Below are 27,148 nucleotides of genomic sequence, written 5' to 3' on the forward strand. Positions count from 1 at the left end.
CCCTTCAGTTTCATCCCTTTCTTCTCTAGGCTTTTTCTCTTGGCAGCACGTCTCATCTTACGGCTTCAGACAGGAAAACCTCCCTCCCAGCACAGACACCACCAAGGAGTGCCAGTTCTGCCTTCGCGGTCGCCTGGGGACGTCTCCATTTATGTTCTACTGTATTCTGTAGCCAATGAACATTACCAAGCACACACTACGCGCTAAGCACTGTCCTGGGTACAGGGAAGCAGGAGTGAACGAAATAAAAATCCCTGCTTTGAGATCAACAAGCCTCATCTTCCCTCCCTGACTTGCCCATTTTCCACTGTTTTCTCTAATTCTAATGGCAGCATTCACCCAGGCTCAAATCCTGGAATCATCTTTGATTCTCCACCCTGCTTACATCTCATATCCAATTAGTTCCAAATCCGATCAAGACTCTGCTGGTAAGTATAGCCCTTTCTTTCCTGTGCATTTAGAAGACCCCATTCAAGTCCTCAGAGCCCTTTGCCTGGTTTTGTGTAAGAAAGATCTCCTGCCTCTGGGCTGCCACCCTCTGATCTCTCCTACACATAGCAGTCAGGTAAATCTGAAACCACAGCTCCTTTATGACTTTCCGTGTCTCCTGGAACAAATCCAACCTCCTTAGCCCAGGTTCACACTCTGCCCTGTCCTCCCTTAACACCGTGCCTCCCAGCATTCCTGTTTGGAGCCCCTCTCTCCAGCCAGACTTTCTGACCTTGGCACCTTTCCTAAAGCTTTTCATCCCCCGGAAGCTCTTCTCCTTCACACTCACCTCCGCATATTGGGTCAAAGTCACCGATGGGGTTTTTTGGTGTTGTTCATTGAGTGTTTTTAGCTCTCTGCCTTCTGAGCACAGGCCAGGGTGTTACTCTCTCTTCTCTGAAGTTAGGTATGGCAGTATGGCTAGCGGTAACCAAGAAAATGTCCAATGTAGGGGACACACCACTTTTACGTAGCAGCATAAGGAGGCACTGCGCAATTCCCTGCTCTTTTCTGAGATTAAACCTCTGTGACCTGTGACCCTAATTGGCTACAATGACACGCACTGGATATGTAGCATGAATAAGGAGTCAGTCAGCTTTTGGGATGTTAAGCCACCAAGAGTTGAGGGTTGTTTGTTATTGCTGCAAACCTCACACATCCTGACAGATATGCTACCTCCTCCCCAGGAGTTTCCTTCCCTCTCAACCAGAACTGGCTCTGTACCTCTCTCGTGGAGCTCACCACCATTTCACTGCATTTTCTGTCTGTGTCTTAACTGCCTTTGCACCCTCAAAGCCTAGCACAATGACTAACACAATATATTGGGTCAATTTAATTGGAAGAAGAATGAATCTGCTGCCTTCCATCACATAAAGCATTCCAAAGCTAAACAGAAAATATTTCTAAAAGGCCGGGAGTGTTGGCTCACACCTGTAATCCCAGCACTTTGGGAGGCTGAGGTGGGTGGATCACCTGAAGTCAGGAGTTTGAGATCAGCCTAGCCAACATATAGTGAAACCCCATCTCTACTAAAAAATACAAAATTAGCTGGGCTTGGTGGTGCATGCCTGCAGTCTCAGCTACCTGGGAAGCTGGGGCAGGAGAATTGCTTGAACCTGGGAAGTTGAGGTTGCAGTGAGCCGGGATCATGCCACTACACTCCAGCCTAGAGCAAGACTCCATCTCTCAAAAAAAAAAAAAGGAAAAGAAAATATATAAAAATAATTTTTCCTTTGGATTACCAATGGCACAGCATTCTTCAACTAGTGTGAGTGATGGAAAGTAAGCCAAATCCAATGTGACATAAATGAGACGGCACTCCTGACACACAAACCTGCTGTGCTGCTGCAAACGCAGTGACTCACGTCGTCTCCCCACTTCCTAGGCCTCATCTTTTATCTCGTAGAGCTGGGCACTCAGCGTGATTTGGATGCTGTATGAATGCAATGCATGACTGCAAGTGTAGATGAAGAGAAAGCGATGCAGGACAAGACCCTTCCCCTAGGATGGCTGCATGGGGATACCTTGCTGAATGCACCCTATGTGCATTCCTTGGATGGAGGAGGCAGTGTAACCATATGTTATTCCCATTAATCTCATTTGGTTTAATCCTCAACAAATTATGAAATGTCAGTGCTTTTGTTCCGAAATGGTAAGTGAAGGAACCCAAGAGCAGACGGCCTCAAGGACAGGACCAGATTCTCCCACTCACGAGAAGCAAATCCAACTCAAGCCCAGATTTCGGCCTGAGGTCCGTGTCATTCCTCTGCTATAGAAAGAGTGACTCATGACCAAATTACCCAACCTTCACCACCCACTGTACCTTCTCCACCACCCCCTCACTGGCCCCAGCACTGCAAAGCTCTCATCTCTCCTCTCCAGGAAGCCATCCTCTTCCTGGTTCCAGGACTGCCTGCTGGGAAAGTCGCATCTGTGTCCCTGGGACCCCCTCAAGGGCATATCCAACAAGCCCCTATGTCCTTGGGGCCGGGACCACTTAGAAGGTGTGCAAATGTGGACCTGCCCACAGGCTAAAAGACACTGGCTGAAGCTGGTGACAATGTGGGAGCCAGTGGGGCGGTGTCAGGTAGACCCAGCCCAAGTGTAAAACAGCCAGTGCTCTGCTGCCATCCAAGGCGGGGAGACCAGGGCCAAACCCAGCCAGAGCAGCTTGTGCCAGGCCTGCAGGCGACTCATGCTCCTTCAATAAAGAAGAAAAGTGCAAACAGCAAAGAGGTACGGTAGAGGCTGAGAATGAACAGAATAAAGCCAAATGAACTGGTTATGGAGCTGGCGTCCATAAATGTACTTAAATCTTCTGAAACAACAAGGTTTATATGGATTCGACACCTAGAACCACTTCTGCTTTTGTCTGGCCACAGCCCTCATGCTTCCTTGTCAAATGTGCTTCGTGGGGAAAATGCACTTTCTAAATGCCAGGTGTTTAGTATCCTTGAGGTAATGCTGCCTTTTCCTGCACGGTCCTTCCCACTCCATCCCCGATGACTTGGCCCCTTCCCCTTAGTGAGATACAAATTCAGCTAAAGTATCAAAGTGAATATGATTAACTTCCCCCAGAAGTTAATAATTAATCTCTTCTGTCAATTAGGACTTATGGTATAGAGTATTTTGTTCTTCCGGATACACATAAGAGCACTGAAAATGCTGTTTGGAGACAGTGAGCGAGGACAGTCCGTGGAGCTGATCAGTGTCCGTCAAGTAAGCTGTCTGCTACTGAGTCTCTTTACCGAGTTTAGAAACAAAAGCATACCATAATTTTCTTTTCTTTTCTTTTTTTTTTTTTTTTTTTTTTTTTTGAGACAGAGTTTTGCTCTTGTCACCCAGGCTGGAGTGTAATGGCACAACCTTGAACCTTGGCTCACTGCAACCTCCGCCTCCCAGGTTCAAGTGATTCTCCTGCCTCAGCCTTCCGAGTAGCTGGGATCACAGGTGCCTGCCACCACACCCAGCTAATTTTTGTATTTTTATTAGAGATGGGGTTTCTCCATGTTGACCAGGCTAGTCTTGAACTCCTGACCTCAGGTAATCCATCCGCCATGGCCTCCCAAAGTGCTGGAATTACAGGTATGACCCACCACGCCCGGCCAGCATATCATAATTTCATGAGGATTAAACCAAATGGGTTTGATGTGATAGTTGATGGCTACACTTCCTCCTGGCTCCTGCACTTCCATGAGCTGGTGTGGCACAGTGCTCCTAGGGGGAGGGTCTTGGCTTCTGCATGGCTTCCTCTTCATCTGAATTTGCAGCTGATGCATTGCATATGGATAGCGTTCAAACCACAGCACTGAGCACTTCTGTGGGCAAGACGCTCATTCAGCTCTATGAGATGAAAGTTATGCTCTAGGAGGCCAGGCTTTGTGGCATGCACCTGTGGTTCCAGCTACTCGGGAGGCTGAGGCAGGAAGATCTCCGAGCCCTGGAGTTCGAGGCCTCAGTGAGCTGTGATCACACCTGTGAATAGCCACTGTATTCCAGCCTGGGCAACATAAGTGAGACCCCATCTCTGAACAAAAGATGATGTTCTAGAAATGTGGGGGAGAAGAGGACCTCTCCTTTTGCAGCAGCATAGCGGGTTTGTGTGCCAGGAACACCCATTTGTTTATGTTACTCTGGATCCAGCTATTTTAGCAAAGGGCTTCCTCATCCATTCAGTCAACCAGTTCTAGAAGATACACTGACTTCTCTTCTTTCCTTGTCCCACCCACCCATAAACAACACACAAACAAATCACCAATCAGTTGGTTCTACCTTCAAAACATGTTTGGAACCTGTCTAGTTCTCCTTTTCCCTCCTGCTGTGTCCCTGTTCCACGCCACCATCATCTCTCCTGTGGGCTACGCACAGCCCTGCAAGCTCTCCTTCCTCTCTGCTCCACTCCAGGCCTTGTGGTTACAGAGAATGGTTCCCTCTCCAGGTGCAGAACTCCTGAAGGCGTGGACCAGTGTCTGTTAGCATCCCCAGCATGCACTCAACCACACTTTGTTAAATTATTCAAAGACCATATGAATAAGGAAAAATGTAAGTAAATGTTTTCACAATTTTTTATTTTTTTTGAGACGGAGTTTCGCTCTTGTTGCCCAGGCTGGAGTGCAATGGTGCAATCTCGGCTCACGGCAACTTCTGCCTCCCAGGTTCAAGCGATTCTCCTGCCTCATCTTCCCAAGTAGCTGGGATTACAGGCATGTGCCACTACGCCTGGCTAATTTTGTATTTTTAGTAGAGACGGGGTTTCTCCATGTTGGTCAGGCTGGTCTCGAACTCCTGACCTCAGGTGATCCACCCACCTTGGCCTCCCAAAGTGCTGGGATTACAGGCATGAGCCACCGCGCCCAGCTGTTTGTTTGTTTTTTGCGATGGTCTCTCTCTGTTGCCCAGGCTGGAGTGCAATGGCACAGTCATGGGCTCAATGCAGCCTCAACCTCTCAGGCTCAAGCAGTGCTCTCAACTTAGCCTCCAGAGTTACTGGGACCACGGGCGTGCGCCACCAAGCCCAGCTAACTTTTTGGGGGATTTTTTTGGCCATCTTGTATAGAAAGATTTTTTTCTCCCTGTGGTAAGAGGTCTGGCCATGTGGCCCAGGCTGGTCTTGAACTCCTGGGCTCAAGCAATCCTCTCACCTCAGCCTCTCAAAGCGCTGGGATTATAGGTGTGAGCCACCACGCCCATCCCTTTGTTTTTCTTTATATGGTTTTACAATCCGGGCTTGACTCTCTTTGCACCATAGTTTACTTTCTGCCTGCTTTTTGTTTGCCTGCTTTTTGTTTTCAATGTCTTTTAGGTCGTTTTAGGTCATTTTAATTTTAATTTTTTTTTTTTTCTTTTTTTTTGCAACGGAGTTTCACTCTGTCACCCAGGCTGGAGTGCAGTGGTGCAACCTCAGCTCACTGCAACCTCCACCTCCCGGGTTCAAGCGATTATACTGCCTCAGCCTCCCAAGTAGCTGGGATTACACACTCCCGCCACCATGCCCAGCCAGTCACTTTTAATCTTTAGGTTCCCACTTCATCTTTCTCACCCTCCTTTACAGTTTATTTACTGAAGAAACCAGATCATTTGTTCTGGAGACTTTCCTGCAGTCGGGACTTTGCTGATGGTTCTCATGGTGTAGTCTATCTCAGGGGTTCCTTGTCCTTTATATTCCCCGCAAACCGTCACATCCAGAGGCGCAAGCAGATAAAGCTTTGCTTTTTCGGGAGGGAAGATGACTTCACAGGGGCTGGTGTGTTCTTCAACACGTGACGTGACGTGACGTGTCTGGTTGTCTCACATTGTGAGCTCTGTGCTTGAATTCTAAATTTGTGAGGAAATGGTAACAGCAAGATTTCAATGTTTCATTCCTTGCTTATTTACTTTCTGGAATACCTCTAGATAGTGAAATTTCTCATCATCTATTTGGTTACCCAGGGGTGAGGTTTGTATAGGAAAGGAAGGATAAATGCCTGAGTCTCTATTTATTTATTTATTTATTTATTTATTTTCAGATGGAGTCTTGCTCTGTCGCCCAGGTTGGAGTGCAATGGCACTAACTGTGCTCACTGCAACCTCCACTTCCTGGGTTTAAGGGATTCTCCTGCCTTAGCCTCCCGAGTAGCTGGGACAACAGGCACCCACCATCACGCCTGGCGAATTTTTGTATCTTTAGTGGAGATGGGGGTTTCACAAACCCCCTGTTTCACAAACCACTTTCACAACCACTTTCACAAATCGTTTTCACAAACCACTTGTCTTTTGCTTGTTTTTGTATTATTATGAACTCTTGGTATCAAACATATTTGATATGTCTGGGTTCATTGCTGTTTTTATTCTTATTGATGTTCAAAGTGTCCCCTCTTTGGCCATTGGGACCTTCTTTAAGTCAGCTCTGAGTCCTTTTGACCCAATTCTTGTCATCTTTGATTTTTTGCTTATTTTCTGGTATGATGCTGCAGATTCAACTTGTACTTTTCCTGCCCACATATGCAATCAGCCGTTTCCGGAAGACATCCTAATAGCTTTTGTGAAAAGTGATCCTCCAACGAGATATTCATTTCTAGCTGGTCCTTGTTTCTGGGGCTTTTGGTAGACAAAGCCAGGACTTTGTGAAAGAGATAAAACACCCATCATGTTCATACTGATACTCCCAATTCTAATTTAGGACTACAGAGTACTGACTGATGCGAGCTGGGATCTGTATTTTCTTTTGCACACTGATAATTCTTGTTCTCACATCACTTTTTTTTTTTAAACCCTGTCTCCTTTATCAAATGAAGGCAACAGGTACAGTTTTCCCGTTAAGAGTTCAGTGAATCGGCCCTTAGTGGAACTTTTGTCAACTTGCAGCACACGAACAATAGAATAGCTAATCTGAGGGAGAAGAAAGGAAATTATTTTAAAATTGTTAGGAGGTTCACAGAACGTCTGGGAGGGCCAGAGAGCCGAGACAGGAGGAAACAGAGCCAGAAACAAGGCCCCAGGCACCACAAAGCTGCAGGGACACCCCACTGCTCCCGCCCAAGCAGACACCGTCAGAGCTCATCCCCTGCGCCCAGACCCCCTCACCAGTGCCGCTGCCGCTGCCGCCCCAGGAGCAGGACGCTTCCACCTGCATCCCACCAGAAAGTGGACCCACTGCAGTGCCTGCATCCTTTCTTTGTTGCCTCTTGAGTAAGTCTCTTGTGAGTGCATCTCATTAGATCCTAAGTTACATGTCTGTGCCCTACCTACAAGGGAGCTGAGAAGGAGAGTTCTGGTTTCTGCCTGAGGTGGGCAGGACTCAAAAGATGGAAAGTCTCCAGATCTAAGAGGGCTGTTCAAGAGACACTGGAGTGTCCCTAAACTGGGTAAATGCAGATGCATGGAAATGTGAGTCGAGTCTGGGAGTGTGTTCTGGAAATGCATTTCACTGTGGGCCACTTGTTTGACGCTCTGTGTTTCTCTGACTTCTTCTGCCCTGTCCACATCATCAGCACATCCAAGTTCATCCCTCCTTCCATCTAATATGTGTAGTTCTGGCCCAGCCTGCTCCCTGGCCCAGGGTGTCGCGTGGGGTATACATGGGTTTCATTAAAATCAAAGTCGGCTGATTTACTTGTTTGCATTCTGAGCTCAGTCATCAGCTGAAAACATTTACCATCTAAGAAGTCATTCCCCAAAAAGTTTCAATTATTAAGACCATGGATTTACATTTACTATTAATAGTGATATTCTTCACTGTAAACGTATGTTGGGTCTTGAGGTATTAACTAATATTATGAGGCCAATGTGATTAATGAGACTTTAAATGCCCCGTACATGAAGACAAGCCACTACAATCCCTTCAGTGCTTCAAGTCATGCAACACTCGATTTAGTAATTTACAAAGTTTCATTAAGAAATGATAAATGCACAGCTTGAGATTTCTTCATTAAATGCTAAAGGCAAAAAGCCATAAACCATGGTGGAATCACTTTTTCTTGCCACAGTAAAAGTGGCTGAAATAATACACAGAAGGCCAGGCACAGTGGCTCACGCCGGTATTCCCAGCCCTTTGGGAGGCCGAGGCAGACAGATCACGATGTCAGGAGTTCGAGACCAGCCTGGCCATTATGATGAAACCCCCCCGTCTCCACTAAAAATACAAAAATTAGCCAGGCGTGATGGTGGGTGCCTGTTGTCCCAGCTACTTGGGAGGCTGAGGCAGAAGAATTGCTTGAACCTGGGAGGCAGAGGTTGCAGTGAGCCGAGATCGTGCTACTGCACTCCAGCCTGGGCGACAGAGTGAGACTCCATCTCAAAACAAACAAACAAAAACCACAGAAAAGGATATGGCAACACTATAATCCACTCTTCTGTCAGTAAATACTGTTAGAAGATACACAGATTTGAAGAAACAAGTAAAAAACAATCTTTAGAGTATGGGAGGTTTGGAAGAAAGCACAGATGTTTCTAATGTAGCTCCTCTCATAGTGTAATATACGTAGATTTTTCTGCTCACGAAATACAAATATTATTTTTTTCACGCCTGTAGTCCCAGCACTTTGGGAGGCTGAGGCAAGTGGATCACTTGAGGTCAGAAGTTTGAGACCAGCCTGGCCAACATGCGGAAACCCCGTCTCTACCAAAAATACAAAAATTAGCCAGGTGTGGTGGTGGGCACCTGTAGTCTCAGCCACGTGGGAGGCTGAGGCAGGAGAATCTCTTGAACCCAGGAGGCGGAGGCTGCAGTGAGCCAACATCGTGCCACTGCATTCCAGCCTGGGCGACAGAGCGAGACTCCGTCTCACACACACACACACACACACACACACACACACACACCAGAAAACTAAACTAAAAGCAGCTTGACTGAGGTATAATTGACTGCACATATTGAAAGTGTCCAATCTGGTAAGTTTTGACACATATCTACACCTGTGAAATTATCACCACAATCAAGAACTCTTTCAGTTTTGATAGCCATTAAATATAGTATTGCAACAAACTGACCTTCGAACCAGATTTTCTAATTGCTTTATTTCAAAGTACTAAAACACGATTACAAAAAGAAGACACAGGAGAGCATAACTCCCATCCCTTAAGTTCGGGCTGCACATGGTGCAGTGTGACAGTGCGGGGAGGGGAAGATTAACTTTAGACAACCTGACAAGCACCGCCTCAGCCAGGGGTCAAGGTCAACATCAACAGCAGTAAGTCATGTTGACAGTGTGCACCCTTGATGGAACAGGAGGACACCTTACCTCTGTGGTCTTCCTAGTAACACATAACCCATGCATTACCGTGAGAAAAACATCAGACAAAACCCACAGTGGGACATCCTGCGAAATGCCTGACCAATAGCTCCTCAAAACTGTCAAGATCATCAAAACAAGGAAAGTCTGAGAAACCTTCGCTGTCCAGAGAAGCCTAAATACAACGTCATTTATTGGGAGAAGATAGAAGACAGGGCTGGGCGCAGTGGCTCACGCCTGTAATCCCGGCACTTTGGGAGGCTGAGGCAGGTGGATCACCTGAGGTCGGGAGTTTGTAGACCAGCCTGACCAACATGGAGAAACCTCGTCTCTACTAAAAATACAAAATTAGCCAGGCCTGGTGGCACATGTCTGTAACCCCAGCTACTCAGGAGGCTGAAGCAGGAGAATCGTTTGAACCCAGGAGGCGGAGGTTGCGGTGAGCCGAGATCACCATTGCACTCCAGCCTGGGCAACAAGAGCTAAACTCCGTCTCAGAGAAAAAAGAAAAAAAAAATAGAAGACAGTAGGTGAACACTAAGAAAATCTGAATCAATGATATGGACTCCCGTTAGGAGAGAGGAAGGAGAGAATGAAAGCAATCACTTTGCCTGCACTAAAACTAGCAATATTTGACTGGACCCAAAAGGCTTTGTACTGTTATTAAATAAAACTTGGAAAAAGTATTTCATCTTTTTTATGCCTTCCAAGTTTCTCTTTATAATACATGCAGATAATTTTAAAATAACTATACATAGTTTAAAATAACTGTATATATAGTACACACTATAAATATTTTATTGGTGGAGGGCACTGCTCTAATCAGAAAGAGGCACGGACTTCAAAATTTCAAGTTCAACCAAGCTGGGCACAGTGGCTTACGCCTTAATCCCAGCACTTTGGAAAGCTGAGGTGGGTGGATCACTTGAGGTCAGCAGTTCCAGACCAGCCTGGCCAACATGGTGAAACCTTGTCTCTACTAAAAAATACAAAAGTTAGCCAGGCGTGGTGGTGCACGCCTGTAATCCCAGCTACTCTGGAGGCTGAGGCACAAGAATCACTTGACCCCGGGAGGCTGAGGTTGCAGTGAGCTGTCACTGTACTCCAGCCTGGGAGACACAACAAGGTTCCATCTCAAAAAAAAAAAAAAAAAAAAAATCAATCAGATCTGGGTTATCTTGTATCTTGGCCACAGATCTCTGACAGATTCCTCAAGAATGTCATGCTCCCAGCCAGGCGCGGTGGCTCACACCTGTAATCCCAGCACTCTGGGACGCCGAGGCGGGCAGATCACAAGATCAGGAGATTGAGACCATCCTGGCTAACACGGTGAAACTCCATCTCTACTAAAAATACAAAAAACTAGTCAGGCGTCGTGGCACGTGCTTGTAGTCCCAGCTACTCAGGAGGCTGAAGCAGGAGAAATCGCTTGAACCCGGGAGGTGGAGGTTGCAGTGAGCCAAGATTGCGCCACTGCACTCCAGCCTGGTCGACAGAGTGAGACTCTGTCTCAAAAAAAAAAAAAAAAAGTCATGCCCCATCCATTTCAAGGATTCTGGGGGCCGGGGACAGGGGAACTCATGTCTCCTGTCGCATTCTCTGGGTATCTGGGCTGCTCCACAGTGGAAATGCACTAACCAAGTCCACGGTTGCTACTGCCTGTCAAAAGTATGCACCCACAGAGGGCAGATCAGACACGACTTCCCCTTATTTCATAGGCGGTAACAGGCAAGATACCAGCTGGCACCCATCTCCTTGTCTTATAAGGACCGCTTTATCCTTTGCCCCAGAAAGAGTCCGTTGTACATAACCACAGCCTTTGGCTCTGCCCCTAACAGCGTGTGACCTTGTGGCCATGTTCCAGCTGTGAAATAATCAGGAGTCATAAGGTCCTTTCCAGTTCCCTGTATCCGTTCTATGTCCATGACTTCAAAGTACCACAAGACAGCATGTTCCTTTTTTAAATACTTTTTCACCTGCTCCTATGATAGTGGACCCTTGGGCCTCTCCAAAACTTAGGGACTCATTACATCCTCATCTCTACCTCCTTAAGAGCTTTGTCAGTTGTCACAGCAACAGAAACCAGAGATCAGGGCATCTGATGTCCTGGCTCAAACCTCAGCTGCTGGGCTCTGATTTGCAACTGAAAGCAGACAGGCAGGTAGGAGGACCTTCGCACCTGTCCGCTGTCAGCACCTGAGGCTGGCCGCAAGGTGGGCAGGGCCGCATTCCCCAGAGGTCAAGGCTGAGTCATCAAGGCAGAAACCAGGAGCTTCTCTCAGTTCCCGGGAGGTGGGTGAGCCACCAGGGAGCAGAGTGGAGCCAGCCTAGGGTGAGGCCGCCTGGCAGCCCTGCCTCTCATTCATTTCCACGTCATCTCTCAGGCCTCCCCAGTTCTCAGCTAACCCCGACTGTCACTGCAATGACCCCATTTGGGTAATGAACGTGTAAATAGAAGCCACTGCACTTTCACCAACCCCAAACTCCTCTCTAACCCATCAGCAACAGGAATATGGGTAACAGGTAAGAGCCCCGAGAGCTGAGCAGCTGGATGGGAACTGGCTGCCACACCCCCGCCCCTGCCTCCGCCAGGACTGAAGTACACTGAATAAACGAAGAACTCCCACCGAGCTGGGTTTGCACCTCTGCCCCACCCCTTACTGCTCTGTGGAAGACCTCAGCGTCCTTTCTGGAAGAGGGGAATGCCTCAAAAGGTTAAGACTAAATGGAGCTGGGCGTGGTGGCTCACGCCTGTAATCCCAGCACTTTGAGAGGCCGAGGCGAGTGGATCATGAGGTCAGGAGCTCGAGACCAGCCTGGCCAACATGGTGAAACCCTGTCTCTACCAAAAATACAAAAAAATTAGCCGGGCATGGTGGTGCACGCCTGTAGTCCCAGCTACTCGGGAGGCTGAGACAGAATTGCTTGAACCTGTGAGGCAGAGGTTGCAGTGAGCTGAGATCGCGCCCCTGCACTCCAGCCTGGGCAACAGACTGTCTCCAAAAAAAAGACAGGACAAAAATGCGGCTCTGACTTGGACGCAGCTAGTACACAGCAGGCACTGAAATCAATGAAGCTGGTCTGTTAGCTTTGAAATTAGAACGACCCTGAGATCAGTTTCCAGCTGATACTGCAGAGGGTCAGGTGGTAACACTCTTCAGAGCACTCCAGCAGAAACTGGTTTCGAAAAACGAAAAGTTCCCTCTTCTTCAGGGCTTTCCTGGCAGCAACTTCAGTGACCAATGCAGGCAGAAGGGAGAGGCTGATGGGGAAGTGGTAATCATTATAAAGAACCAACCTGTTCACCTGGCTCACAAAATGCTTTCCTGGCTCATAAAACACTCCCTAGTCCAGTATCCTAGGAAAGATTCATCACCTATGTACACACATGTACATCTACACACAGGAATATATGACATTACCTTGATAACTACTCTGTATATTTAAACTGGCATTAAACTAGGGTAGGGACTGAGATTTACCCCTGAATTGACCCTCTTCCCTGTAGCTGGGCATTAAAAAAAATCTTAGCTCAGTAGATAAAACTGGGCCCAGGCAGAAAGCCCTCTAAGCAGTTGTCAAGGCAACAAACCAAACACCCCCACTAGTGAGGGGATAGGGCCTCCCAGTGTCAGGTTATTTAAGCAAATGGAAGCTGCAAGCATTTCTCTGAAAATTCAGCCACAAGCCCTACTCATTGCTTCCCGTAGCATTAAGAAGTCTCATATTAATAAATATCAGTAGCCTAAATTTTGCCAGACAAATGCTCTATGCAGGCATTCCCTCTTGCTTTGTTTTCTAAATGCAAAATGGCACTGGAACGCTGGAGTCATGGCTTGAGTAGACATATTTCCGCCTGTGAGGTGCAGCTGGGGTCCTTCATGGAAGGAAGGTATCACCCTCCTGGAGGCAGGGGCAGAACCATCACGCAGATCAATGCCGCAGTCAGTGAAACAAGCAGTCTCGGTGGAAGTTAAAGTGTTTATTGATGTGTTTAAACCGTGTACATTCTCCACAGATCATTAAGGAGTTTGTAGGTGAAGTTTAATCTGTGCATAGTGGGTAGAGACATGAATAGGGTCAAAAGGGAGGAAAAAGGAAAACACAAAAACAAAAACAGTCACAGGAAAATAAAAATACACCACAGGTTACCAGAACCTTCAGATTCAAAATAAAAAGAAAGAAAAAGCAGAAGCTGTGAGCATCAACATCAACTGTACAAGCATTACAAAGACTCATGTGAAGAAAACACAATTGTTCAAAGCTTTCCACAGTGTCCATAGACTCAGTTTCAGGGACGGCCTGGACTACTTTCCTTTCACACAAACAAACCTCCCCGTGTTCTCTCCTGGGCCAGCGGCCACCTCCTTGGTGTGGTCTTCTGAGTGAACGTCACAAGGCCGGTGACAGGAGGGGGTGGAGGTGAGGGGACAAAGTAGAGGCCGAGGGTCAGTGCCTTTGGAGAAAGTCCAGAGGAGCCGCCTGCACATCTGGACATAGTTGGAAGGGGAAGTGAACGGTAAAAAGCTACGGTAGGTAAACAACAGACAGTGAAGAATGTCAAATATAAGCTACAGGCTAATCTCTGTGGAAGCACTGGATTCCGAAGGAAAGCAGCAGCGGACACCCTCATCTGTATACACTAAGCTCTCTAGAAGACGCTGGAATAAAATGCCTTTAACGTCCTTGGTGACGGGACTTTTATGGAGACACAAAGGTATCCAGCCGTGGAAACACTGGACTTCAAGAAAACTGGTCCTTTCACATCATTTTGCGAGGGTCTCCTCACATGCTTCAGTGGCCATTACAGTTCCCTATTCCACCTCATTTCTCAGCAACTTCCTGAAAGCTCATTTAAAAAGGGAATACTGCCTTTTTTTTCTTTAAATAAAAGCCAGGACAGTGAACGAGCCTGAAGAGTTGGCTCACACAACATAACCGTAACGACAGCCTGCATATAAGTCTATTATTGAAAATCGACATTTCCCATTTATTATATATTGAGAGCATGTGTCAGACAATACAATGAAAGTGGGGTTTCTGATTAATTTAAAAAAGAAAACTACATCAAATATCTGCAATAGATCTTTTTTCATTTAAGTTTATATATCATATATTGTTATATTACCATTTTTCACCCATTTAAAAGAATGGAAATTGCAGTTCTACAGTAGTACTTTATATAGTCCTACAGTCCAGGAGGTCAGGATGTCAGAAGCAGCCCTGGCAGCAGCAGCTGCTCGCCAGTGGGATCTTCCGGCCCGCCCGCACCCCTCCGCCAGGGCTGCCGCGCTCCCTGCCGCCTAAATCTGCATCTGCTCCAGGTATTTGTAGGTGGGGTTCTCATAGCCATGGTTCTGCATCTTGTTCAGGTGACGCTCTTCTGGGGTGAGCATTGGATCAACCTGGAAGAACAAAACGTTGTGGTGTCTGGGAAGAGACCTGCACAGGGTGCTGGGAGACCTGAGCCATTTGCTGCACAATCCCCCGAGGACCAAATGCAGCCAGCAGCCTGTTCCCACCAGACAGGCCAGATGAGAACCGGTGGTGAAACACAGGAGAAATAAAGTAAGGGGATCAAAGGGACAATGCTTTTGAAACGAGACCCCTGAAAGCTTAGCCCTCATGGAAGATGACAGTCAACTGGATTTCCTAGCACCATGGTGACAAGCAAGGGTCCGTGCCACTGCTTACTACCTGGGCCAGCCAAGGCAAGCCACTCAGCAGTAGGCTAGCAAGCAGACAGTGGGACCAGGGGATCGCTGGTCTTTTTCAGCTCTGAAATTCTACAGCTAGGCCAGCAGGAGATAAAACCAAATAACTGGCCAGGTGCAGTAGCTCATGCTTGTAATCCCAGCACTTTGGGAGGCTGAGGCAGGTGGATCACTTGAAGTCGGGAGTTTGAGACCACCCTGGTCAATATGGGGAAATCCTAGCTCTAATAAAAATACAAAAACTAGCTGGGTGTGGTGGCGCACACCTGTAGTCTCAGCTAGGTGGGAGGCTGAGGCACAAGAATCACCTGAACCCGGGAGACAGAGGTTGCAGTGTACTGAGATCGCACCACTGCACTCCAGCCTGGGCGACAGAGTGAGACTCTGTCTCCAAAAAACCAAAAAACAAACAAAAAAACCCCACAAATAACTAAGACCAGCATCTGCACTAATTTCCCAGGGCTCATTAAGGTCCTTACTGTATTTATACTTGGGGATCAAGGGCCTCTGGACATTCCCACTGTTCACTAAGGAATGAGTGGCAAGAGAAGTTCAGGAACCAGCAGAAGACACCACAGAAACAGTCTGCTTCAGCACTTTCTAAATCTCCTGTTGCTCCTGGCCCCCATTAAAAAAAAAGCCGAGGCGGGCGGATCACGAGGTCAGGAGATCGAGACCACGGTGAAACCCCATTTCTACTAAAAATACAAAAAATTAGCCGGGCGTGGTGGCGGGCGCCTGTAGTCCCAGCTACTCGGAGAGGCTGAGGCAGGAGAATGGCGTGAACCCGGGAGGCGGAGCTTGCAGTGAGCCGAGATTGCGCCACTGCACTCCAGCCTGGGCGACAGAGCGAGACTCTGTCTCAAAAAAAAAAAAAAAAAAAAAAAAAGCATACCTGGAAAAAGGAACACTAAGGAAATAATCTGAGAAGAGAGTTTTCACCCTCTGTAGCATAAAATGTTCACATGACTTTCTGACCTTCATAGCCAAGGCCCAAACTAATGTTGACAGTTGGCAACAGCCCCTTGTGGCAGGGGCTGATTTCCAAAAACATGACCTAGGAATCCAGTGAGTAATTGAACTGATGACAGCAGCATGTCTAGTACTCGAGGAGTGAAGATGCCTATTAATTCCACAGGTTCCCACCCCCCAACCCAGCCCACAGTGCACAGCAGGTCCTCAGCAGCCCAGCTCCTCACCTCCACGATCCCGTGGCTGATGGTGCCATACTGCCTCTTCCTCAGCATCACCAGGCTGATGACGATGACCGTGGCAATGGCCACTGCAATGACCAGCAGGCCAATGAGGGCACTGCTACTCAGACTGAAGTCCTCCCGCAGTGGGCCCACGGATTCCTACGTAATACAGCAGACGCGGAAAAAAGTCCCAATGACCATCTGGCAGCCGTGAGGCAAGTTAACTCACTGAGGGCCACGCTCCTGGAAGGTCGAGCCCCTAAAACCCAAAGTAGCACCAAGATCCTGCTTTGCAGGGAACCACCCATATGTGGAGACCGCCCACTCTTCCCAATCTCCATGGAGATTTTAATTTTAGCTTTCTTATCCAAAAGCTATGGGAAGCTGGGGATGAGGGACCCTTATTAACTCAGGCATCTCTCCCGCTTTCTACTTGAACTGAGAAGCAGAGGAGAAATACCTAAGATTGACAGGAAATCTTAGGTTCTGGAGCTAAACACGTACCCGCTCTTCCTCAAGGCCTCCAACTCTCTCGGCATTGAAAATCATTTCCTTAACGTCCAGAGTCTCGTCAATGACCTGAAACAGTCATGAGAATGTCGGCAGCGAGCAACTGGGTGAACGGGGAGTTTGGTATTTACTGCCTCCTTCCTCTGCTACTTGCTGCTTGATGGAAGGAAGCAGGTACCTGTGGGACCCCCATTAACTAACCAGTTCTGTCACAGCCTTCCAAATCCACTCCCCAAACCCCTAATGAAGGGGCAGGTGAGGAGGGAAGACTACATTATGGCAGCTGGTCTCGTATGCATTTTCCTTTGTGGAGACGTATCTCAGAACAGATTGCCAAAAAGCCACGTTTACGCCAGGCGTGGTGGCTCACACCTGTAATCCCAGCACTTCGGGAGGCCGAGGTGGGCGGATCACAAGGTCAGGAGATCAAGACAATCCTGGCTAACACGGTGAAACCCCATCTCTACTAAAAATACAAAAAATTAGCCAGGCATGGTGGTGGACGCCTGTAGTCCCAGCTACTTGGGAGGCTGAGGCAGGAGAATGGCGTGAACCCGGGAGGCGGAGCTTGCAGTGAGCAGAGATGGCGCCATTGCACTCCAGCCTGGGCGACAAAGCAAGACTCCGTTTCAAAAAAAAGCCACATTTAAATATCAAACTCAGTTGAAGATAATCCAGAACTATAAATGACATAAAATACTAGGTGAATAAAAGGGGGTATAAACCTAAGGCAATATAAGAACAAAACCCAACTCTAATCCAAGTTATTAACTCTCTACTCACTTGAAAATGGCCTCTAACAGGTTATTCATATCTTTAGTTGTAAATATATTTTCCTACTCTATAGCAAGAGATGAGCTACTGCTGAAAAGGACTTTTTAATCCTTTTCATACCCAGATGCTAAACACCACAGCCAGTCTGTGGGAGCCGTTGGAGCCCTCCAACCTTCAACTGTGTAGAAAACGAACACAGGGAAGTGCACCTGGAAGCATCTGACATCAGGTCACTCACTCTAATGAGTCTCAAAAGTAAAGCGTGTTGGGCAGAAGAAAGAACAGGCTCACCATGTTTTCATCCACTTTATTCTTACTGTTAATCACTTTCTCTTCGGCACCGATCAGTCCCCCATCCTGCTCTCCCACTCCAGATCCTGTGTGGAGAGAGATCACGGCTGAGGTCCCAAGGATGGCCCATCTCACACCCATTGCACAGAAGTAGCAAACTCCCTCCTGAGGGCCAGTGAGCCCCTCACCACGCACCTCCCCCCACGACTCATCTGCCACCATGTTCACAAGTCTGAGGGTGTCCTGTGCTCTCTAAAGATGAATGAGACAGGCATTTGCAGAGACCGATGGGTATAATGGAGGAGGAGGGAGTGCTCACTTGTCTCCAACTTGGGAGAATGAAAAGCAAGCCTTCAGAGAAAATGTTTACTGTAAGACACATAGAAGCGGTAGCCCAGGGGCATCCTAGCATGGGAAATACACAACACCGTTACAGGAGAAATTACTGAGCACCTACTACTCACACCCGGCTGCCACAGCACCCATCCTCACAATAACCTGCACGTTCGCCTTGGACAGAGTAGGTGAGCCCACAGGGAATTCATTCTGCCTCAAATACCCCAACCTAAACTCTTATTTTCCCTTCAAGTTTCAGCTGGTCCTGGGGAGGTTCCCAGGTGATAGCATTTTCAATCACAGTTTGTCATTACGGATTTCTTCCTGCATCTCCCACCAGCTGAATCCCTCTCAGTGCCGAGATACCAGATGCTCATATCCTAAGTGGCTACGAGAAGATAAACAGGAAGCATGCATTCCACCTATAGGAAGAATTCTAATATCAGCATGGAAGGCACCTTTCTCTAAACGAAGCAGCAAGAATAGCAACTCTCCTCTTGCCAAGGTCAGACACTGCCTGAGCAACATCACTCGTGTGTGGCGCTCCGAAGGACAGTATCCAAATACGCAGCGCGACGACACGGCACAGGCCCAGGGAGGGAACGTGAGATGCAGTCCTCTATTTTTAGTTCCAAAGCATGTGATTTCTAGCTATCCTAAGAATTCCTTATTAATAATAACATACAGTTCAATATAAATGTCTGTGATACGAGCCTTTTATAACTAGATCAACCTGACAGCATACTTGGCATTCTAAGGTAACTACCTGCAAGTGAGATTTCAACATGAGGACATGCAAAGCACTGCTGTCCCTGGGCTTGTCAAAGGCAGGTAATGGCACAAGGCACAGCCACAGCAGAGCTTCTGCCTCACTAGACTTGTTCTTAACACACAGCAATTTGTAACAGCTTCCACAGCTGCTGAACATGCAGGCTAGCTAATGCAATGCAGCCAAAAACGATGCAATTTTTCTAAAGCTTCAACTTTAAAGACTTGCACGATTTGATTCTAGTTAAATCAGAGCTAGCTTTTGTCTCAAAATGCCCATGAAATGGCAATACTGCACTCCAACTATTTGAGAAAGAGGGATCTGGAAGGGTATTGCCTCAGCAAGGATGCTTATGACCAAGCCCAATCAACTGTAATTCTGAGCTCCTTCCACATGTCTCTCCCTCAGAATTTTAAAGGTCACACAGGCAGGATTTATTCAAAAAGCAATGTGGCACTGAGCCAACTAAAGGCCTACTGTCACCGGACACAGTGGCTCATGCCTATAATCCCAGCATTTGGGGAGGCCAAGGAGGGAGGATCGCTTGAGTCCAGGAGTTCGAGACCAGCCTGGGCAACATGGCAAAACCCCGTCTCTACTAAAAAAAAAAAAAAAAAAAAATTTAGCCGAGGGTGGTGGCATGCACCTGTGGTCCCACCTACTTGGGAGGCTGAGGTAGGAGGACTGCTTGAGCCCCAGAGGAGGAGGTTGCAGTGTGCCAAGACCGCACCACTGCACTCCAGCCTGGGCGACAGCAAGACCCCGTCTCAAAAAAAAAAAAAAAAAAAAAAAAAAGACCTACCGCCAGTCCAGACTGTTATAATAGATTTTTGGTGGTATAGCCACCATGTTTCTTAACATAAACGAGTTACTTCAAGACACCAAAGTTAATGTTTAAATTGCCCCAACTCGTAACAGTTAAGTACAACGGCAAAAGCCAGTTAAACTTCTAGGAAACTCATCTTTCTCTATAAACGCCTCAGTTGTGCTGTTGAAAGGAATGTCGGCACAGTCATCCCCAAGAATAGGCATATCCAAGTAGAATAAAATAAAGCATCTACACGAAGTCATTTTCAGAAGATTCAAATCACACTTTTGTGTTCTGAGAACAACCTGTGTTGTAAACCAGAACACCAACTTCTTAGCCAGGCAACACCATTTGGCCCATCCATAGGAAGTCTGCCAAAGCCAAGGGCGGGCTCATACAACACATTATGAACAGGAAATGTTGAAATGATTCACAATGACTGGGCCACCCACCCACCTGGGGGATCCCATGACACCGACAACTTAGGTAATAAAATCACATGGGCTTGGGGGACAGAGAACTGGCTTCAAATCCTGGTTCCTCCACTTCTTAAAGCAAGTCACGTCATCTCAGAAACTTCTTCAATTGTCTAATCTAGAAAATAGAGCTAAAAACACTACTCATCCTACAGGGATGTTCAGTGGACTAAGATCAAGTATACAAAGCATTCCACATAGTGCTTTATGGAATGTTAACTGTTTTTGAAAACTGGACTCAGTACAGTGAGCTGGGTTGTCTCCAGCTGTTTGATCCATTGGCTTCCGACGTTCTGAGGAATACTACAACTCAGGGGACATGAGACAACGGGCACAGACAAAGGGCGAGGAGAGCCAAAAAGAAAAGATGTAAATGGGAATTGCAGAGAAAAAGAGGGAAAAGAGAAAGACTCTCCACCTGACTGTAAATAAGGCATATTCACACGGATACAGCAGTTCACAACCAACCTAAGTTGGATATACTTCTAAAAATCTACCCAGATTAAAAGGGTCATGAAATCTATTTTGGTTGCTGTGCATTCTCTGACATCCCAGAGGGAAAGCTTAGCATGACCACGTGGTAACCAACGCCATGGAAACTGGCCTTAGAGTGCTGGAGTCAGGTCAGCTTGTTGGCAACATGGAGGTGGGGCTGCTCTGACTCCACTCACAGCCGTGTAGGAAGAAATGAGGTGGGGAAAGCCAGGTGATGGCATGAAACAGAACATGAAGCTTTGGACACACTGGGGAGTGGAGAGGAATGAAGGTCTTAAAGGGAACATCTTGGACAAACCAACCTTTTTTCATTGGGTGGTACAACTCCGGCTGAGTGTCTAGCAGAAAGGAAAACAATAAAAAACAAAATAAAATAGCACAAAAGGAGATTAAGAAAGAAAATGGCTTCTTTTAAAATTTCTATCTTAGAATTTCTCTATAATGTGAACAAAAAATATTCCTCCTTAAAAAAACCATGCCTGAAATATCCCATAAACAAACCAGCAGCATGAGCCACAGCAAATCACTGGAGGGTATCCTTGATAAGAGAGAAAAAAGTAGGTCTGTCTTGGGCCTTTTTAGGGAAACTGGGAGATGCCTGCACTATTTAGCTTAGCCCACGTAATTATTTTTCTTAGAAAAAAGCAAAAATTGAAGTTAGTGTTGGTTGTGGTTTGCTGACAGGGAGATAAGGTCCTGGTTCAGGTATATCCAAGCTGCCCCGACCCCCAACAAGCACATAAGAAGTTGTCTAAGCAATGGCCACCCAATAGCACGGGGCCTCTTCATCTGCCACCCAACAAACCCACCGAGATTTGGGAATGGCACGGTGCCTCTTCATCTATCTGCCACTTCCTCAGATCCTGTTTTATTTCTGGAGAGTCAACTGCTCTGGGATCACTAGTTTAGAAAGCATTTCCGTTAAGGTCTAAAGGCTAAGCTGGATGTACCTCCATCCCCCCACCCCTAATTTGATGCCCTCCTGAGGCCTCTGTTCCAGTGCTATATCCAGTCAGGTCTGTGACTGCAGGACCAGATCGGCTTGGGTTTGACTCCTGACTCTCCACTTACAAGCTACATGACCTTGGGCAAGTTACTTAACCTCTTTACACCTCAGAATCCCCACATGGGGACACTCGACTACCCACCTGCGAGGGTTACTCTGAGGATGGAGAGCATCCGCTGAGATGCTTAGCTACAGCTGGCATATAACAAGGACTATGGCAGAGCTGTGGGCCATTCTTATCATTACCCTATCAGCAGCAACAGCAACAAACAGAACTGATGAGGGGGACTGCTCTCAGGGCACTGGTCTCAACAACTTGTTTATTTCTGGAGCAGGCTCACAGCTTTTAGAGACCCTCTTAGACGCTGAGAACCAGCAGGGGAATAGAGGAAAGAAACGTCTGCCTAGGAGCCAGAGGAACAGCTTCTTATCCCCACCTCATGTCAGAGATATGACCCTGCGCCAGCCCTGTCACCTCCTCAGCCTCTCCAGCACCTACCTCCCAAGACGGCTGGGCAAAGGTAACGCCATAACAGGAAGGTGCTGTTCCAACTGCCAAGTGCCTCCCACATGTAAGGAAGTGCACAAGTTTGAAGAAGTGGGGGTTTGAAGCCACCCATCTTGAAGTGGGAGAATTAGTCTTAACTTCATGGTGACATTGACACTAATGATTTGAAAGCATCTAGCAGGGTCCTTGCACACAGTAGGCGCTCAATGAATCTGGTCTCCCCTCCCCTGACTCTCACAGGAACACCATCTCTCAACTCAATTTGGTTTTCGAAAAACTGACTTCAGTTCTCTCATTTTGTCCTCCCCCTGCTGCCCAGAAGTGGCACCGTCGCCCATACACACCTTCATTCTCAGGTAAGGCTGGGAAGGGGTGGAAGGGGTGGAACGGCGGGATCTCCTCACTCTCCTCAGAGCTCACCCGGACGTCCACAGGGGTCTCTGAGATGGAGGCAGTGAACTGGTCCATATCTGCACGCTGCTCCTGAAGGAGCTCATCTGATGAAGACAGGGCAGGGGACAGAGAGCAGGCTTCAGAAGGGCCTGGTGTCCAGGCACAGGATGCTCTAGAGCTCCAAGACCCCACTGTGGCTCCCAGCTCCTGCCTGCAACACCTGCCCTGATTCTGTGGCACCACAGAGCCCCAGCACCAGGGACCCCAGGGTGCCATCCCAGGCACCCCTGCCTCCACCTCCACACTCCAGTTAAGTGGTATCCACAACTCTACAGATTTTGGGGGTTTTAAAAATTGTACATATTTAAGGTCTACAATATAATGATTTGATATACATATACACCGTGAAATAATTTCCACAGTCAAGCAAACACACACATCACCTTCCAGAACTACTTTTTTAAAAAAATAAGAATATCCCAAATCTACTCTCGGCAAATTTTTAGTATATAGTACAATATTACTAACTACAGTCCTCACGCTGTCCATCCCATCTCTAGATGAATCCACCCCACGTAACTACAACTACCACTTCATACCCTCTGACCTACTTCTCCCCGACACCAGTTTTAAATACGGACCATATACCATGACTCCTAGGCCCAAACCCTGGACCTACTGCCTGACCTCTGCCTCACCTAAATCCTAGATCTCCACATAACATCCAACAGAAATTTCTATCTTAACATGTATCAACAGAGCTCCGGATTCCCTTCTCCACCTCAGTCGGCCATGGTACCACCACCCCCGAGCTGCTCACAGCGGAACCGTAAGTGCAGTTCTTGATGCCGCTCCCCCAACCCCACACACTCCCACCAGAACACATCCTAGAGACCATCCCCAGCTGCCCCTGGGGCGCTCCTTCTCCTGCCCCCCTCACCCCTTCAGTGCATACTCCCAACAGCTCTCTCCTGCATTTCTATAATCGCTTCCTGGCTGGTTTCTAATTTTAATCGACTCTACACGAAGCAGCCAAGTGAGCTTTTAAAAATGCATAATCCAGATCTAGTCTTTCCCCAGCTGAAAATCCTCTAACGGCTTCCCATTATCCTAGAATAAAATCCAAACTCCTTGATTTTGCTGAAATTTCTTCCTGATCTGGTCCCTGCATACTCCGGCCGCATCCCCTTTGCTATGTTGTAGCCACACTGATCTACTCAAATGTGATGCCTGACTTCTACCTGGGGCCTTTGTAGCTGCCGCTCCCTCTGCTCCCAATGTGCTCTCCGGCTGTGATCTTACCATTCGGATCTCAGGCCACCGTCCCCAGAGCCAGCCGCCCCGACCGGCTGCTCTCTACCACTCCGCCCGAGTTTTAACTCTGCATAGCACTTATCACCATCTGACACTTATTTTCTTGTTTTACTATCTGTTTTTCTCCTATCATCACATGAACTCCAGCAGGTACTATCTGTTTGTGGACCATTTTACTCTGTGACACGCAGCAGACATCATAAAACTTGTTGAATAAATGAAGAAGATAAAGACTGGGAGAGGAGGAGGTGAGAAGTTATATAAAATCGGTGCTTGAAATAATCAGAATTAAGGAGGAAAACGGTAACAGGAAATCTCGTAGTCTCTTGCAATTTCACACCCCAGATATTCTTCCACTAACAGAGTGAAGGTCAGTGAAAGCCAAGGCTCCATGGCTCACAGCCAGTGCATCTGTCCTTGGTTCCTCCTTCACCTTGCCATGTAAGCTCCAGTGGATTCCAGGCTTCTGAAGCCAGGGTGTGCTAATGCCCCACTTTGTGGGCCTTGCTTGCTCATCTCTCTCTACTCTTGCCCAGCTTTCACTCCTGAGCCTCTGCAAGAAGTCCCACATGACCTTGTCACAAACAGCTGGTACCCACCAATTTCCTCTTGAATTTCTTGGGCTACATAAGGTACTTTGTAGAGCAGAGAGAGGCTTTGGTTCCTTCTTTCTTCAATCACGTGGAGATGTGTCATCACCTGGAAGCAGAGTTATGGTGGAGAGGTGTTGTGACTGAAAACAACTAGGCCAGGAGGGAACGTGCAGCTGGAACATCGACACACCTTCTGGAAAAACCACTTTACAAAGTATATTCTCTACAGAGTCTAGCAAAGCAACTGGTCAGGGGAAATGTATTAATCCTCATGCCATATTTACTCACTGCTAAAGGAAGGATAAGAATGTGTTCAGCCTGGGCGTGGTGGCTCACACCTGTAATTCCAGCACTTTGGGAGGGTGAGACAGCAGGATCACTGGAGCCAAGGAGTTTGAGACCAGCCTGGCCAACATGATGAAACCCTGTCTCTACCAAAAATACAAAAATTAGCCAGGCATAGTACTGTGTGCCTGCAGTCACGGCTACCTGGGAGGCTAAGGCTGGAGGATCACTGGAGCCCAGGAGGTTTAGGCTACAGTGAGCTATGACTGTGCTACTGCACTCCAACCCAGGCAACAGAGCAAGATCCTGTCTCAAAAAAAAAAAAAAAAAAAAAAAAAGGACTGTATAATTCCCCCAGCTGACGTGACAATTTATCCGGAGAGTGCTCCAAGTTAAGAGACAATTTATTAAAAAATGGCCACTAGCTACTGGATTTTCATACGAGGCACTTAATACTAATTATATTGAGTTAAAAAAAAAAAAAAAGAACCCTAATTTGTACAATGCTGAATGTTCAGTAAGGTTTTGCTGAGTGAAAGAAGAGTCAGTTGATTTCTACCACTGGTCAGATTAGATGTGATTTTAAAAAGACTGAAATTACTGGCTGAAAAGTAGACTTGGCGACAGAGGGAACCATTATGGATTTTGCTTAGTGAAGCAATTGCTTAAATGATTATTGTGGTAAATAAAGAATTAGTTTATTCCTATTTAACTAAATTGCTATTTTTTGAGAAACTCATGCTGACGTATAAATAAACCTGATTTTAAGGGGGTGATAAAGGAAGACTCATCTACCATAGCTCACTGCCTTTTCTGAATGCAAAAGTTCTAAGGTTATTCATTTAAAAAAAAAAAAAAAAAAGCCATTAGAAGTGGTCACTATTTTTACAGCTTTTCAGGATAGAAGTGAAAGGTGACTTGGGCTAGCATCCACCCCAATGACATGGCGAGGTGTGTTGCTGTAGCTCCCACAGGCTTTTCAAGCAAAGTCATCCCTGCCTGGTTAGACCTGCAATTACCAAGCTTTTCCTAAAGAGGGTGCTGGAAACCAATGGACTAATTATGTGGGCTTGAAGCCATTAACATGAAGGATCAAAATGAAAAAAAAAAAAAGCTAAATGGAAAGATGCTTTTATTGTAGATTGACATCTCGCTGACCTTTCAAAGCAAGGATGAAAGCAATTTAATTTTATATTTGCCATTCTGTCAATCAAGGAAAGGACAAGAGTGAGTGCCTTGAAGAAAATGCAAATGAAGGCAAAATGCAACACCCACGGGTTCAGCAAGTGTTGTCCTGCTACGCCTCCCCAGAGGAACCGGGAGCCGTGTGAGAGAGGAAGGTTCACACACTCACAGAGGACAAGAACCACAGAGTGGGAGACTGCAAATTAGTGTCTCTACAGCAAACCACTGGCTACAGTACGTAAAAGCACCATCTCACTCATATCCAGACAAGCAGATATGGCACAAGTTATAACAGGCTGAATATCTGCAAATTTTTCTGTTGTTTAGATAACAGAATAGGGAACAAGGCAGAAGGTAAGCTTTGCCAGAATTTCAGCTAAGAGCAGGTAGTAAGTAGCAGACAGGAGAGCTGGGTTTTCTCCCCAAAGGTGTTTAAATGGGAGCATTCCACTTCCCACATTACTTGGTGTGGAAGCTTGATCTCACTTGCAGGAATTCTCTATTAATTTAATATACTGATCAAAATCTCTCCTTCCCTTCTACTCTCACACAAAACTGTCTAGAATACAACGCAATAATTTAATTTTAAAACAGAAAGTCTGGAAAGTGATTAAGTCTTTTCAAAAAATCAAGTAGACCCCAAGAGCCTAAGCCCTGTCAAGATGCATGCATTTTCCACCCAGGCCTCCTGGACTTTTCTCCTCTTCTGCTACATCCAGCAGGAAGCAAAGCCCTGAGCTCCAGGCCCACACCAGATGCCTCTTAGGGTCTCCAACGCAGCCCCTTTCCACATTCTTCCCACTCTTTAGAAGCCTGAGTTCTTTTATTCCCCAAAACAACCAGCTTCTGAAGTGAACTCTGTATATCTACGAACACCTGCTCTAGGCTGGGGCTGGTGGCTCACGCCTGCAATCCTAGAACTTTGGGAGGCAGAGGTGGGATGGGAGGATTACCTGAGGCCAGGAGCCCAAGACCAGCCTGGCCAATATGGTGAAACCTCGTCTCTACTGAAACTACAAAACTTAACCAGGCGTTGTGGTGGGCGCCTGTAATCCCAGCTACTCAGGAGGCTGAAGCAAGAGAATCATTTGAACCCGGGAGGCGGAGGTTGCAGTGAGCTGAGATGGCGCCATTGCAGCCCAGCCTGAGTGACAGAGTGGGACTCCGTCTCAAACAATCAAACAAAAGACAAAAAAACACCTGCTCTTCACCTTTACAGTTATTATCTCTACACTAGCGTGTGAGCTGCTCAAGGGCACTCAGGGAGTCAACCCGGCAGCACTGAATGCCAGTGTGGA

General features: G+C 47.0%; 1 protein-coding gene across 4 annotated transcripts in view; it reads right to left on the reverse strand.

Annotated features, from left to right (window-relative positions):
• Nucleotides 1-13,164: 13,164 nt before the first annotated feature.
• The window catches only part of APLP2 (amyloid beta precursor like protein 2), a 68,652-nt gene continuing 54,668 nt past the window's right edge, over nucleotides 13,165-27,148 (reverse strand). Inside the window, exons 12-18 of one of the 4 annotated variants that reach the window (XM_030794576.1) lie at nucleotides 24,387-24,486; nucleotides 22,425-22,577; nucleotides 20,869-20,904; nucleotides 17,683-17,768; nucleotides 16,612-16,686; nucleotides 16,111-16,266; nucleotides 13,165-14,602 (exon numbers count right to left, since the gene is read on the reverse strand). In XM_030794576.1, coding sequence (XP_030650436.1) covers nucleotides 14,501-14,602; nucleotides 16,111-16,266; nucleotides 16,612-16,686; nucleotides 17,683-17,768; nucleotides 20,869-20,904; nucleotides 22,425-22,577; nucleotides 24,387-24,486 — 708 coding nt within the window. In that variant the 3' untranslated portion in view covers nucleotides 13,165-14,500. The remainder of the gene's footprint in view (nucleotides 14,603-16,110; nucleotides 16,267-16,611; nucleotides 16,687-17,682; nucleotides 17,769-20,868; nucleotides 20,905-22,424; nucleotides 22,578-24,386; nucleotides 24,487-27,148) is intronic. The other 3 variants (XM_030794578.1, XM_030794577.1, XM_030794579.1) reach the window with 3 other exon arrangements.

The sequence above is a fragment of the Nomascus leucogenys genome, chromosome 15, assembly GCF_006542625.1.
Source record: "Nomascus leucogenys isolate Asia chromosome 15, Asia_NLE_v1, whole genome shotgun sequence".
NCBI lineage: Eukaryota > Metazoa > Chordata > Mammalia > Primates > Hylobatidae > Nomascus > Nomascus leucogenys.